General features: G+C 37.8%; 1 protein-coding gene across 1 annotated transcript in view; it reads left to right on the top strand.

The window, feature by feature from the left end:
* Window positions 1–13,513, top strand: part of LOC107286909 (ephrin type-B receptor 5) — a 139,823-nt gene extending 126,310 nt beyond the window's left edge. The window contains exons 12-16 of the mRNA XM_015815351.1: window positions 7,659–7,874; window positions 8,427–8,576; window positions 8,707–8,900; window positions 10,723–10,878; window positions 13,364–13,513. Of these exons, the coding sequence (XP_015670837.1) occupies window positions 7,659–7,874; window positions 8,427–8,576; window positions 8,707–8,900; window positions 10,723–10,878; window positions 13,364–13,472 (825 nt within the window). The 3' untranslated portion in view covers window positions 13,473–13,513. The remainder of the gene's footprint in view (window positions 1–7,658; window positions 7,875–8,426; window positions 8,577–8,706; window positions 8,901–10,722; window positions 10,879–13,363) is intronic.
* The last annotated feature ends 1,413 nt before the right edge of the window (window positions 13,514–14,926 follow it).

The following is a 14,926-nucleotide window of genomic DNA, read 5'->3' as shown; positions in this document are numbered from 1 at the left end:
TGGATCCAGGAGGACCCCCAAGTTGCGTACCCTCTCCGAGGGAGCCAGAGTTTCGCCCCCTATAGTCAGCGATGGAGTCAGCTGACCATACCTGGGAGCCGGCAACCACAGCCACTCAGCCACTTGTAAGGAATCGTTATTATATTATTAAAAGTCATTATATAATCATTAAAGTAATGCCCAAGCAGTATACTAAATAGAATAACATAAAATACAAGACATAGGGAAACGATTTCAGTAAAATAATATGGCAGCATGCATCTCTATAATGAATTTTGATAAAATAATAATACCCCTGATATGGAGTAAAAGGGAGGCCTGAGCAAAAAAAAAGTTTGTGGGCATTAGAGTTGGAAAAAAGAGTTACCGATATGCTGAGGGGAGAGGTGGGGGGGAGCAGTCAAAGGCACAGAAAGGAATGCAACAAACTGGAAGGAATAGTGTGGAACTGTTTTTAAATCATTATCTTTCTTTCTGATTGGCAGCTAACCACACCACTCAGTGTCATTAAATTGAAGGTGAGACTGATATACATGCTAATAATATAATATAATAATAATTATACTTGATCAGGGGACAAAAATCCCATAATCTAGTCTAAATACCTGGCTGACTATGTGACCAACTATAATAATATATTATCCAGAATTTTGTGTCTTTCTTATCAATAGTTGTTAACTCTGGTGTGTTGTGTGGTAAATGCTTGTCTATTTGAATTTTAAAGTCCCAGAGCACTTTAGCTTCTTCATTTTGTAGTCCTACTAGTTCTTGCATTGTAATACCTGGAGACAGCACATAGAATAAAAAGAATTGGACAAATTCACAAAATACAAAGACCTGCAAATAGAAGTAGAACGGCAATGGCAAGAGAAAGCAAAGATGGTACCAATACTATTAGGCACTTTCAGTGCAATTGCAAAACACCTGGAGCACCACTTGAATATCATTGGCACTGACAAAATCATCAATAGTCAAATGCAAAAAGTAGCTTTACCTGGAACATCCTGCGACAATACCTTTACACCATCAAAACAACATCTGCCTATCTCAGGTCCTTCAAAAAGACTTAACAAGTAGACAAAAATGACAAAACCTGTCTAAAAATGTGGCTGACTGTGCAACCAACCATAATGTATTAAACTTGTATGCTGCCCAGTTCTCAAAGACTCTAAACAAAGAAATGACAAATCAGTAAAACACAAAGCATACAAAGTACAACCTGGGCTACTGAATGTTAACAAGCCTTTCCCTGGAAAGAAGCAGGAAATATCAGTTGAAGGAATGTGATTCAATCATAACCAAGAGATATTTCTCAACCAATCAATAGCTATAACTGAACAAAGGGGACCTATTTTTGTAAAAGAGCAAAGGATTGTTGTCTTCTAGGCTGTGCTGGGTGCATGAAAATAGGAATTCGTAGATTAACAACAGTGACATGGTATACTCCAGTGACTGGAAGAATTAGAGATTGGTTTGGGGGGAAATGATTCAATGTACTTGAATGAATATAATAAGGGGGAAAATTACAGTGCAGTCCAGAAAAGTGACTGGATTCGTCAGAGACCCAAGACAGAGATATAAAATGGTGATGAGTGAGGATTTGCTTAGAAAAAGTTCTCTATTTGGAATATATGTTATTCCATATGTTAAAGGGGGAAGGGATAAAAAAAAGTATCTATAGGAGTGGGAATTTATAAAAATAACAATTATCAATTGTCAAAAGTGGAATTAAATGCTATAAATATTTCAACTTAATTCAATTTAAAATAAATAATACTTAATTCAATTTAAAATAAATAAGAATGTTGAAAAATGGTAAGGTTACAATTGTAGATAGTTTACCTCAGACATGTCAAACACAAGGCCCGGGGGCCGGATGCGGCCCGCGAAGTGGTTTCATGTGGCCCGCGAAGCCATCCTGGAAACAGTGCGGGAACGGCCCCCACTGCCCTGGCCCTGGCCCAGGACGGCCGGGAGCCAATGTACAATTTTGTGGTGGCCATCTATGCTGAAATGCATTCAGTCTTAGCTCCACAAGGCCATCTAGAAACAGCAAGGAACCAGCCCCTGCCGTGTCGGCCCTGCCCCCTGGGTCCATGCTGGGGAGGTGTCACCCTTTGTGAGGAATGAAGAAATGGACCATGCCTTGGCGCTTGCCCCGGTCCCACCCCCTTCTGCCAGAGACCCTCAGATCTGTCCCACTCCTGCCCAGGCCCCCACAGGCACCCTTGACACGAACGATGTAGAGCTGGCCATGCCCACCCAGTAGGCCGCACCTACCCTGGCCACACCCACCCGGCCCCCCGAGGGCAACTGCAATGCTGATGCGGCCCTCAATGAAATTGAGTTTGACATCCCGAGTTTACCTGGAGGAATGATAAATTTGAGGTATGATTTGCTTGTGAAGTGGCTGAATGATTTGTGTAAAGCAGGTGTGAAGGCTGCATCTCTACTTGACATTTGGAAGAGTGCTAGTACGAGTCCCCTATGCAAAGGGAAGAGAAACAAGAGCGAGTGTACAAATTATGATGGGTTTAATTTGTTAAATATGCTTGGGAAGGTGTTGGCAGAATTCTAATGAAGGGTTAGGAGAGGTAAAATTTGCATCCTTAGGTTTGGAAGGGAGAACGTTGACCAGATGTTTGCTCTTCAGCAAGTCATTGAGAAATATAGGAATGTGAAAATGTTTATTGTACATTTGATAATTTAGAGAAATGATAAATGAAATTTTCAGACATTTATGTGAGACTGGAATTGAAGGTTGGTTGTTGAATATAATAAGGGCAGTATATAATGAAAGCATTACATACTGTCCTTGGAAGCATCTGTAAGAAGAAATGGTAGGCTTACAAATGGTTCAGCATTAAGTAGGGAATAAAACACAAAAAAGTACATGTTTCAATCTGTGAGTAATGTTATTTATGGATATACATATAATGAATGCTTATGGTGGCATTGGAGATGTGTTGATTGAGGATGTAAACACTTATAAGCTTTTGTATGAAGTTTATGTTGGGTTGTATTTATGCTGTGTTATGATAAGATAAAATTATTTGCTGTAAATGTTAAGAGTCTCTCCATGTGCTATCGTGTATTGCAAACCAAGGTAATTGTGTTTGACAAGGAAGGATGGAATGTTTTAGGTTATAGGTAAATGGCAAAAATCTAGAAGAAGGAGATGAATTTCTGTATATTAAATATTGTCTAACATAGTACTTACTAAATGGGGAATTGAAAGGAGAAATTTGAAGAAAGATAATGGGTTGGTAGAAATGTTTTTCTCCAAAAGTAAAAATGGTTGTGTATAAAAGTGTGCTTCTTCTCCTTTGTTATATGAAAGTGAGAATTGGTAATGTCAGAAGACAATAAAAGTAACTTGAATACAGTAGGGTCTAGAGCAAACAGGAGCTGAAAAGCACATGGATTGAATACAAAAGCAAGTGACACATATCAAATAAGTGCGTAGGCGTGTTTGTATGAAGAGAACGAATGAAGATCAAATTGAAAAATTAAAAAAAAGGAAGACTGAAAGGGTCAAGAAGCAGAATGAGAAATCATGATTGGATGGAGTATTGTGATCACCCCAAAGAAAGAGGCAAGAATTTTAAACCACAAAAGGCAACATACAAAGCAATGATTCACTGCTGTAAAAGCAACCATGGTTGGCAAGGCTGGCATGATATGGAGAAGTACAGTGCACGAATAATTTTGTTATATAAGCTAGGTTTAGCTTATTTTTCTTTCCTTTCTTGTTCAATGGATTTAATTTCTTTGACTTATTCTTCTTACTCCTTTTCTGCACTTTGCATAATATTGCTTACTTTGAAAAGGGCTGGTGTGATGTTTATACAGACATCTACTCTAGAGTTCATATGAAAGCATAGAAAATATAATCTTCTATGTATTCTGGTGAATATATTCATTTAAAAATGAATGTGTGTTTCTAAAGAAGCTGAACTCAATTTTCTATGCTTGCATCTGTTGTGGCATTTTTATAGTTTTAAAATGTACTTTAATAATGGTAGGATCACTAACAAAAACACAGAAGTCAAAGGAATTGTTGAATAAAATTTCCAGATGTAGGGAAAGACGAAGCCAGTGTCTTACAATATTAAAGATTCAACAATACATGGTAGACATTCATAATGTGTTATCTTATTAAATTAATTAAGAATTATACAAAACAAACTTATCAAAATCATAGACAATGAATAACATAATAATTTGTTGTTTATCTGCAGTTTCAAAACAGAATAAATTAAGATGATTACTATGCATCCCTAATCATACTCTAATCTTACAAATTGGTTTTTTATCATAATAAATTATCCCAAATGTTTCTTAGACATTCATCCAGCAATGGATGATTATTATTGCTTAAGTGTTTTGTTCTCCTTGATATAGTTGCCACAACAAGATCAAAATAAATGTTTTTCCTCTTGGGATGAAGCATATAAAGATATGCACACACAGTCACAGATACCAATTTAATCATGGCTAAATTTGTTCCATCAACTTAAAAGGCACTACAAAATGAGCAATTTCCAAACCAAAAAACATATTAGCATCTATTATATTTGTTGTTATCCTTCTGCACAGATTCCTAATCTCTGTATGGGTCTGTGCCCATACTACAGCTTTTACAGTATCATTAAATTTAGTACTATGATACACATATTTTCTTAACATTTATTAATATTCCCACATTCTAATGTGTTTTAGAAATATAAATGTATTTTATATTAAATTCACTATTATTCTATTTTCAGTGTATTCTTTTTGATCCTCACCTACACGAACCACCAGCTTTTGTCTAGATGTTAATTCTTTCTTAACTGAAAGCAGTAAACTCTATTCAAACATTATGTATACTGATTATTATTTGTCCCAATTATTTCAATAGGTAGCCAAATGTCCTTACAATAAAATTGGGGCAATAATACTTTAAAAGAGTATTTATACCATAATCTATTACAGAAGATCAATTCCTTAATTCTAGAGTATAAGGAGTGAAATTTTACTCAAATTATGCTTAATCCCATATAATTGATTCTTTGTATGCATAATAGGCATTTATATAATGTTCATACAAATATTAATTGGAAATTTCCCAATAACTGTTATTTACTGTACATGATCAGGAATTCATATCCTAGAAGAGAGATTTTTGACATGATTATCAAAGTTTGCAAACTGCCATAGATTAAACTACTTTTTGTCTCAATAATATTTTTAAATGCAGTAGCTTTTGTGTATCGGAAGATGAATATTAAAAAGAGACACTTCAGAGTAGGCAGTAGCTTTTTAGATAGCTGTAGTTAGTGGGAAATGTTCCATTTACTTCTCTGTTTTTTAAATATAAATTAATATTAATTAAAATTAAATGACACTAAATCTGATGAATAGGATACAGATTTAGTTCTGATTACAGTTAGAACCACTGAAATTGAGATATTTCATTTAAAATATAGTAGATAAAATTTAAGATTTAGAATTTTTTTTATTCAGACATTTTATTGATCTCACTGGGCCTACTATCTCTTATATCAAGAAATAATATTCCAAGTTCCCAAAATAATTTTTATAGCCTGAAGATCTGTCCTTGTAAGTTTAGAAATCTAGTTCTACCGGTGACGGTTTTAGCCTCCTCCCATGAAGGCCAAAGTGTGTAGATTGTGTTAATCAGTGAGTTGTGAAAACAAGAATGCTTTATTTTAATGGTGTGGAAACACGTTTCAAAATTCCATATTAATTCACGTGTTTTAGAATCTGCTAATGCACCTGAATCTGACTGCCAAATGAAGAGATGCTTTAATTGAATATGCTTTCATTTTACCAATTTAGGCAATCCAAATTACTTTTGCAATTACTCATGATTTAAAAATCCAATTGACAATAGAAGGATCCAGAGTATTAATATTCCTATTTGCCTGTGATTTCAAAAGAAAATGTGTCCTCTGCTATTTTGAAAACCAGAATTGTCCCGGAGCATCAGCTTCTCATGTAAATAAGGGTCAAAAATTAGGCAACCATCCCAGCATCTTCCAAATGTGCTTTGTAGCTTTTAATGCAGGAAATATAATAGCAGGATAGAAACGCCTAATAGAGGGAGTGGGAAAATCAGACCAGGGTTAAGGAAAGAGTGAAATTGCAAATGCTGCTATTTCTAAAGTCCCCTTGGTTCATTCCACCCATGGTGGTCAGTGAGTGGGGGTGGCACCTCATTGTTTTTCTTCAATAACTCTTTTCCAAAACATTTAGAGATCATGTTTTGCATATGGACGTTGGTTTCAGAAGTAACTTCATACTGGAGTTGCTAAAATGCTTTGGATCTTGCTCAAGCACGTCTCTTCTCTGTTAGTAATTGAATCAGCCAAATTCTTTTTTCTGTGCAAGCCTAAAAAAAATGCAACTGCTCAAAGGAATCTACTCATTAAAGTTAATGCATGTTTTACCGCAGCAGGAGGTTTTGCTGAATTGTATAGATTTGTATTTCGATTTTTTAAATGATGTTTTAATACTTGGTGCTGCCTAGAGTCATTTGTTTTGGTGGCCTTATAAATCCAATGTGATGTTGGTGCTATTGAAATGTAGTGTTCCTTCCAGGTTTCAGTTGCTTCTGAAATATTTGCAAAGCATTCAAAGCCCTTGTACTTACTTACTTGGGGATCGAAATTCTTAGACTCATGATTTCCTTTTGAGTGGCCCCCTTTTTATTAATTACTTCCAATATGTTTAATTTGACAACATTGCTAAACACACCAGGTTTTTAATCTGTTCAGACAACACCTCTGTAAAGTCTCTAAACTGCTTATCTTTTCACTGCTTGGAAGTTACGGATGCATTGACAAACACGGCCCCTTTAAGAACAGCAAGGCCGGTACTAATGAGTGGACCAATGACCCGTTCAAGGGTTACAGCACAGAGGCAACCAGTTATATAAACTAACTCCCGGATCCGGCATTTTTTACACTCTGACGATGTTGGTAGTTTGGCCGACGAAAGCTTAGTACTTTTTGTAGATTAAACAGCTTTGGTTTAAGATTTTTATCCTGGTGTTCGGATACTTTTATTACTGCCACGATATGTGTATACCCGGGATTCTTGTTTTTAATGTTATTAAAGATATGTATGTATGTATGTATGTATGTATGTATCTCCAGGTCTTTAAGATTCCTGAAGCTTGTTGTTTTTATTTGCTAATCTTTTTTCACTTCTAGCATCTTTATTCAATTTCCACTGAAGTTAGTATGTCTGGTTTGCAGCTGTCACGCTTTAGAGATTGATCCCAAAATACTCTTTCCAAACAAAAAGCCCATCAGACAGAGACCAGGATTGAATTAATACTCCACTGTGATGAAGATTTTTTTTTTAATACAGAAAAACAAAGAAGCTCTACCTGCAAAAGCCAAGCACAAATATTGCACTTTAGAAAGAACTAGATTGGAAATGGTTCATTCAGAAAACCTAATAGCTTCTTGAGTCTTTTCCTATCACACCTGTCAGGTGCAATTGAATCTTGCACCAAGCTGTAATTATTTAGGCTCATCTTATTCAGTCTGCATTGGGATTGTCACACTACTGATGCAGATGAGAAATTAGAAAACATTTAAAGTAATATCTCATAGACGTTCTTCTTTCTTGTTTGTAACTTACAGCAAAAAGAAGGTCAGTTCAGCATGTTGCAGCTAGTTGGCATGTTGCGGGGCATAGCAGCAGGCATGCGTTATCTCTCAGATATGAATTATGTTCACCGGGATTTGGCTGCCCGCAATATCCTGGTCAACAGCAACTTGGTTTGCAAAGTATCAGATTTTGGCTTGTCAAGATTCTTAGAAGACGATGCTTCAAACCCAACCTACACTGGGGCCTTGGTAAGTTCTTATACAAGAAAATACTTTTTCATGAATCTGTAATAATCAGGCAGGATTCTGAGTTTGCATTGTGCTACATTTAAGTGTTGCCTTATTTGTATTTATCAAATTTACTTGCCACCCGTCTCGTGGTTCAGGCAACTCTGAGCAGACCGTCTCTGGGTCTTCTGCTAAAGTTGTTGTCAGTCATCTAAACAAAGTGAAAAATATGATTTATTTCTCTTTATACTGAAGAATTAGGTACATTTTAATGGTATTTGTTTTTTAATTTATACCCCACCTTTATTATTTTTATAAACAACTCAAGGCAGCGAACATAGTCTTTCTTTGGTTATCGCAAGTTTTCTTTAATGAAGCTGCCATTGTTTTGGAATGCACTCTATAGGAATTTTAGTTCTGCTACTAAAATCAGTAGGAATCTCTTTCTGCTCTGCTAAAACTATTAACTGACTTTTTTAAAAAAAATCTAAGCACTGACTTAATTTCAGTGGACTTGTTTTGAACTGAGAGCTGTTTGATGCATGCTGCTCTTCTTTTCCTTTAAAATTATAGGGTGGCAAGATTCCCATTCGTTGGACAGCTCCAGAGGCTATCCAGTACCGCAAATTTACATCCTCAAGTGATGTCTGGAGCTATGGTATTGTAATGTGGGAAGTCATGTCCTATGGAGAGAGACCCTACTGGGACATGTCCAATCAAGATGTAAGTTTTAATGTGGCCCAAACACTAAAAGAACATGCTTTGAACTAGACATTTACTTTTTGGATAGCATTCATGTACCGGTATATGCCAATGGGAGCATGTCCTTATGCCGTTCTTCCTTTGTTGTTAGGTAATCAATGCTATCGATCAGGATTATCGTCTTCCACCACCTCCGGACTGCCCTACTGTTTTGCACCTGCTGATGTTGGATTGTTGGCAGAAAGAACGGGTCCAGAGGCCGAAATTTGAGCAGATAGTCAATGCCCTAGACAAGATGATTCGCAAACCATCTGCTCTCAAAGCGACTGGCACGGGAAATAGCAGGTAGGAAGAGAGCATCAGGGAAGTGTGTAATCCACAAATTGGAGAGGATGATAGAAAAGCTGTGTTTTGAAATGTAGAGATCAGGTGTAACTTCTAGGTATTAACTTGGAATCTGATGTTTCCTCTGGACAAAGAAAACAGTAATCAAAAAGTTCCTGATACCTGTTATACATGTAGAGTCAACATAAAGTATGCAAACTCTTCTTAAATGGAATCCTGTGTTTAAATACTTTACAAGGGATAAAAAATAGTGAAGGGAATCAAATGCACGGACACTGATAGCAAAAAGCCAGTAAAGGCAGGAGTAAATGCATTTGTCAGGATGGGAAATGTTTTGTAATAGTCATGGCAGATGAGACCTGGATTTCCTTGGGGAAGAGGAGAATTCCTTGGATTTGAGGAAGAGTTTGGGAATCTAAGCTATTCTGGATAGGTCTTACGCTGCAATATATGAATATTTCCCACTACAAAATGCTATTATCAGTTTTGAGCAACTGCAAAAAGAAGTGTCTTGGAGGGCCTTAGGTTTCTCATCACTGATGTACAGTATCTAGGGGTGATATATATATATATCGCCCCTATATAGGCAGACAACTAATTTCTTCCTTTTACCCATAGAAGCCAAAGCTTATCTCTTGTTTCTAAGTCTTCATCAGTAGCATCACATTCTTTCCCAAGTTTATATCCATGTTAGCTTGAAAAAAAGCAAATATTATAATATATAATTATAATATATAATATATAATTATAATTATAGCCATAGCTACATTTTGCATTGCTCTAACATTATCCTACAACACATAATGAAAGTAAATTAGTATTATTTTTTCTTAATTGCTAAAAGAAGAAGTGCGATTCAAAGGGAAGAGAGTTCATAAAAGGTGAGATAAGGTGGAAACAAGAGTACTGTGGCTCATAGCCTACTCTCAGCCCACTATGCAGTACAACGACGATTGTTATTTTGCTCTATTAATAGAGTTCTTGATTTCAGATTCTGTGTTTATTAAATAAATAGCTGTATGGTAGGCAGTTAAATTAGAACAATTCTTGAAGGCAATGGCTTGTGGGTTGAGCAAGGTGTGGGAACTGATCACAGTATCTAATGAGCAAAGGTGAAAACATGAAATTGGTAAAGAGAGGTTTGCCTCTGTTGGTGATGAGGTGATTGTGGAACCTTCTCAACAAAAGATGATAATAATGCTTTAGAAATTCCTACGTTCCCATGTGTTTTTCCCAGCTTTATACAACTAAAATCTTGGGGTCAACAAAGAGGAGTTCCCTGGGGAAAGATGCAGCCAAGATTAGATGGATTCAGAAGTAAGAAAGGAAGTCCATCTTGTTGGCATAGAAACATTTTCCCATGGGTATCACAAGCTTTCATCCAGACCCGGGAAAGAAGAGAGAAATCCTTAGTTGTACATAGGAGGTTTTTTTTGTTTTTAAAAACAACTTTGAATGCATAAAGGTGCCTTTATTTCTGCCCAAAATTATCAGAGAAAGAAAAGCAAAACATAGAATATTTTAGAAGAGGAATAACAGGAGCCTTCTTTAGTAACATGGTTTAAATTCCATTTAAAACCTCTTCAAGTATCAGGTGCACCTGTAGAAAGCACAAATAAAACCCATCTAAGACCTCAGGGCTGCTTGGCAGATGTATCTGGCAGAACTGAGGTTGGCAGCAATTCCCTGTAGTGTGTTTTGCATGTTTCAAAAGTCACATACTTTGCCACTTCTCCTGAAGCATTTTGAATGGCTGATGCTGAACATATCTCAGTTTGTTCTTGTGCTCTTTGAAATGTCCCTCTTCTTTTCTTCCTTATAGACCGTCCCAACATCTACTAAGCAACTCGCCCCCAGACTTCCCTTCACTCTCCAATGCCCATGAATGGCTGGATGCCATTAAGATGGGACGTTACAAGGACAACTTTGACCAAGCTGGCCTGGCTACATTTGATGTCATCTCACGCATGACTTTAGAGTAAGAACTATATCTCTTATTGTGTGGCAGTACGATTGAGTCTGCAGAGGAGCACAAGTTTGGCTTTCATGGATATACCTGCATACTCTTTGTGTTTTTACAATTACAGTATATCATTTGTATTTGTATACTTAAGAGAGAAGAGAACATGGGTCAAAATGTCCTCCAGTTCAGGTGTGATTTGAGGTATTTCTTCTTCAAGAGAATAGGAAAAAATGAGTCATCTTTCTCAAAAGAAGGATCATATCTTTCTGAACAGCTATTACTCACTAAAAGTGTTTCAACGTGGACTATGTGTGCAGAATTGGATACTGTTTCTCCCTAAGTGTGGGAAATGGGGAGCATATTTAGCAAGAAAGTATACTATGACAAGCCAGATAATTTTCATTTATCAAATGTCAGCACATATGATTGCAATTTAAAGCCTGATGCCAAGATATGATAAATTTGCCTATAAAACAGTCCATTACAAATGTATAATATTATACTATAATATTATAACATTTTATAATTTATATTTATAAAATATATTATAAATTTAGTTGAATAAATTTAACTTCTATGGGATATATTTTTAATCTTTAAATCTAGCCTATTCAGAAGCCCTGAATTCCCACCTAAATATTACCTAGATCAGGGGTAGGCACCTGTGGCTCTTTTATGACTCGTGGACTTCAACTCCCAGAATTCCTGAGCCAGCCAGCATGGGAATTCTGGGAGTTGAAGTCCACGAGTCATAAAAGAGCCACAGTTGCCTACCCCTGATCTAGATGATCTCACTTATTTTTCAAGCCCAGATAAGGTTGGCCAGCTGCTGTTATTCGGCGAGGCCACACTTTGATGTACTGCAAGCACTAAGGAACTGTGAAGCTAGAATGTGTGATTTTGGAAATTCAGATAGAACCAGGATTCTTGGGAACGGTAATACAACAACATATAGAGGTCCACACATGACCCATCCCTGATTTAGAATATGTTTTTGCATTCTCTTGGTGAGCATTAGCTGTTGAGCTTCCAGTACTATTACTCAACATTTTATTTATTTATTTAAAACATTTATATAGCCCTGGTGCTCTCTCAGCTTGCTTGTTTTCTTGCAAACATTTCATTACCCAAACTAGGTAACATCATCAGTGCTAGTCAGTACTAACACTGATGATGTTACCTAGTTAGGGTAATGAAACGTCTGCAAGAAAACAAGCAAGCTCAGAGAACACAAAAGACGCCTCATTTCAACCCTGAGCTACAAATATCCTCCTTCGTTGGTATTTATATAGCCACCTATCTTTCAGCCAAGTATGGGCAGCTCCCAATCAAAAATTAAAAGGCCTATAAAATCATTTTAAAAACTATAAAACATAACTGGTCAAAACATAAAGCATTAAAACAACAAACCCATGTTAACATGCCATCATTTAAGTATCTTGCTAATATAACCTAAGTTCCCTTCTATGGAGCAGGTCCTGTGGTTAAGAATGTTTATATATATATATTTATATATATCCATTTAGCTCAGCAGGGATATAATGTTATACATACATCTGTGTGTCACTTCCTTCAAAGATCCTGGACACTTTACATCCTTTGAGAATATAACTGCACCATACAAGCACCTGCAAACAGTAACATTAACTTAACCAATTCTTAATCTCCCCTAAAGTGTTGTCATCTGTTACAGGACATCCTTTGCTTGGAGGGCTCTGTAAAAGGCAGCTTTCATTGCTGTCATGAATGATAATGGCAACAACAAAGGACTTCCGAGGGCAAGCTATTTCAGAATGAGATGCTTGAGTAAGAATGCTAGTCTCCACGACTTACCCCTGACATCCCAGGGAGAGGAAAACCTGCTAGTGCCCTCTCTGCCACTATGTATTTAGGCAAGCACACATTTCACCTAGACAGGATGAGCCTGGAAATAATGAGGACTCGTGGCACAAAAAGCCTTATAGATAATTAACAGAATCTTGAATTGGGCCTAGAAGGTGACTGGCAACCAAAACAGCACCTGCAACCAAGATGTCCCTTTGCTGTACTAGTTTTCACTGGTCAACAAGTGGGCAGCCACATGGTACCCCTGCTGTAATCCAGTCATTTTCAAAAGCAGCCCCAACATAGCACAAGTTGCAGTAATCCTTTGGGCCCAAGATATTAGCAATTTTCTGTGGGACTGGGGTGATCCTGCCTCCTGCTTTTCTCCCTCAGCAGCCAAGAACCACAGTGGGCATCTAGATAATACAATAACAGTAGCCATCCATAGTGTACCATATAAGTCATTTTTCCACAATAGCCATTACTCATTGTTGGAAGAAAAAGAGCATACCTCGCCAAATTTCTCTTAGAAGGCAATAGGCATTCCTATCCATTGAAGAGATGAAGATGGCAAAACGGTTACACTGCTCTGCCAGGCTACAGTGGCTTGAATAAGTTTGCAAGTTTAGGCAAGGCCAAAGCCTTGGCTGAGATCTTCCTCTCTTTTCCTTTGCAGAGATATCCAGCGCATTGGCATCAGCCTGGTTGGTCATCAGAAGAAAATCCTCAACAGCATCCAACTCATGCGGGTCCACCTCAATCAGCTTGAACCTGTTGAGGTCTGACAAACTGAGAACAATCCGTTCCCCTTAAAACACATGGAGAATCAAATGAACATTTTGCTGTCGAAGAGAGGCAGAGCAATCCATTTCAGGCATGGATGGGAGCACAGGAAACATTGCACTCCACTTCACAGACCAGAGAAAATTTATAGAGAGTCTTTGCTTGTTTTCTTTATTTTTTTATTATAACTTGAAACACTACAAATCCTGTGTCATTTAGAGATGGGTGGTATTGTACATTTGGGGTGGGGTGGGCTGATAGTACACAGGGTAGAGCTGAGAAGGTAGCTTTGGAATTGGAAATGCACTCACTGCCAATTCGATGCCAACGTATGGGATTGAACCCGTAACAGAAACAGACACCTCAGAAGATTCTACTTTGGACTAGCGGCCTGTAAATGGCAAGTTTTAAGCTGGAGCAAGCAAAGTTGAGTTTAATATAGTGTTGAAAAGACTGGGTTGCCAAAAGAGACCCCTTGAAAGCTTTTGTCCAGCTAGTGGAATTCGGTGATGAGAAGAGCATTGCACCAACTTTTTCTTTCGGGCAGTTTTGATTAAACAGACACAAAGCAAGACAGCCTGAATGCTGTTTCAAGTAGTGCATTTTGAATGCTGTTCAAGTTGGCAGAGGTGGACAAATCCAAATCATGGGACAGAGTCTAGACCAAGGGTCTCTAACTTGTGGCCTAGGGGACAACTGCCACTCTCCAAATCATTTTCTGTGTCCTGCAACAATGCTTAGCCCAGCAAGGTCAGGGCACTGAGCAGCAAGGAGAAGAAGAAGAGCAGCTCAGCAGCTACTTCAGCCCCATGACCTCACAAGGTGTCCTTGTAGGCCAGGTTGCGTAGAACATGCCCAAAGTCTCTCTTACAAGCAGCCCTTCTGAGACTTCCAGTTGCTCTCACATTGCACCATGGATGCTGTTTCTGAGTTGGTGCTAAATTCTGCTGGCAGGAGCAGCAAGGAGGCAAGGCATAGCCAGGAAAAGAGGTCAGGAGGTTGGGGCTGTGTGAGGGAAGAAAAGAGGAGGCAGTTGAGAGAAGGGTTGCAGCTGTCTGCCCTATTGGAAGGCTCTGTCTGATGGGCAAAGCATGGGAAGGACAGAGGGCAAGCAAGCAAGATCACTGCCAGAATGGGAAAGGAAAGGAGAAGTGGGGGGGGGGGGAGAGACCAAAGGAAAGATGTCCCTCTTCAGCAAGGAGAGAGAAGAAAGAAGGGATACAGCTCTTGATGGGATGGCTTTCCTACTTTATATCATCCTAGGTATGATCATGAAGAAATATTGCATATCAGCGCAGTAATAAAAACCAAATATTGGTGTTCTAGTTAATGAAACAAATGCTGCCAGCTAAGTAGCCAAAGTGAAATGGCTGTTTTGCAGCACTGTTTTGCAAGTAGCTCTGTTTCACGGTACCTTTTATATTTAATAAATTTATGTTTAATGGCATAGCGCAAT

The sequence above is a fragment of the Protobothrops mucrosquamatus genome, unplaced genomic scaffold, assembly GCF_001527695.2.
Source record: "Protobothrops mucrosquamatus isolate PMUCROS unplaced genomic scaffold, P.Mucros_1.0 scaffold337, whole genome shotgun sequence".
Taxonomy (NCBI): Eukaryota; Metazoa; Chordata; class Lepidosauria; order Squamata; family Viperidae; genus Protobothrops; species Protobothrops mucrosquamatus.
The sequence above is the reverse complement of the archived record's forward strand: the minus strand, read 5'-3'. Positions and strand labels throughout refer to the sequence as shown.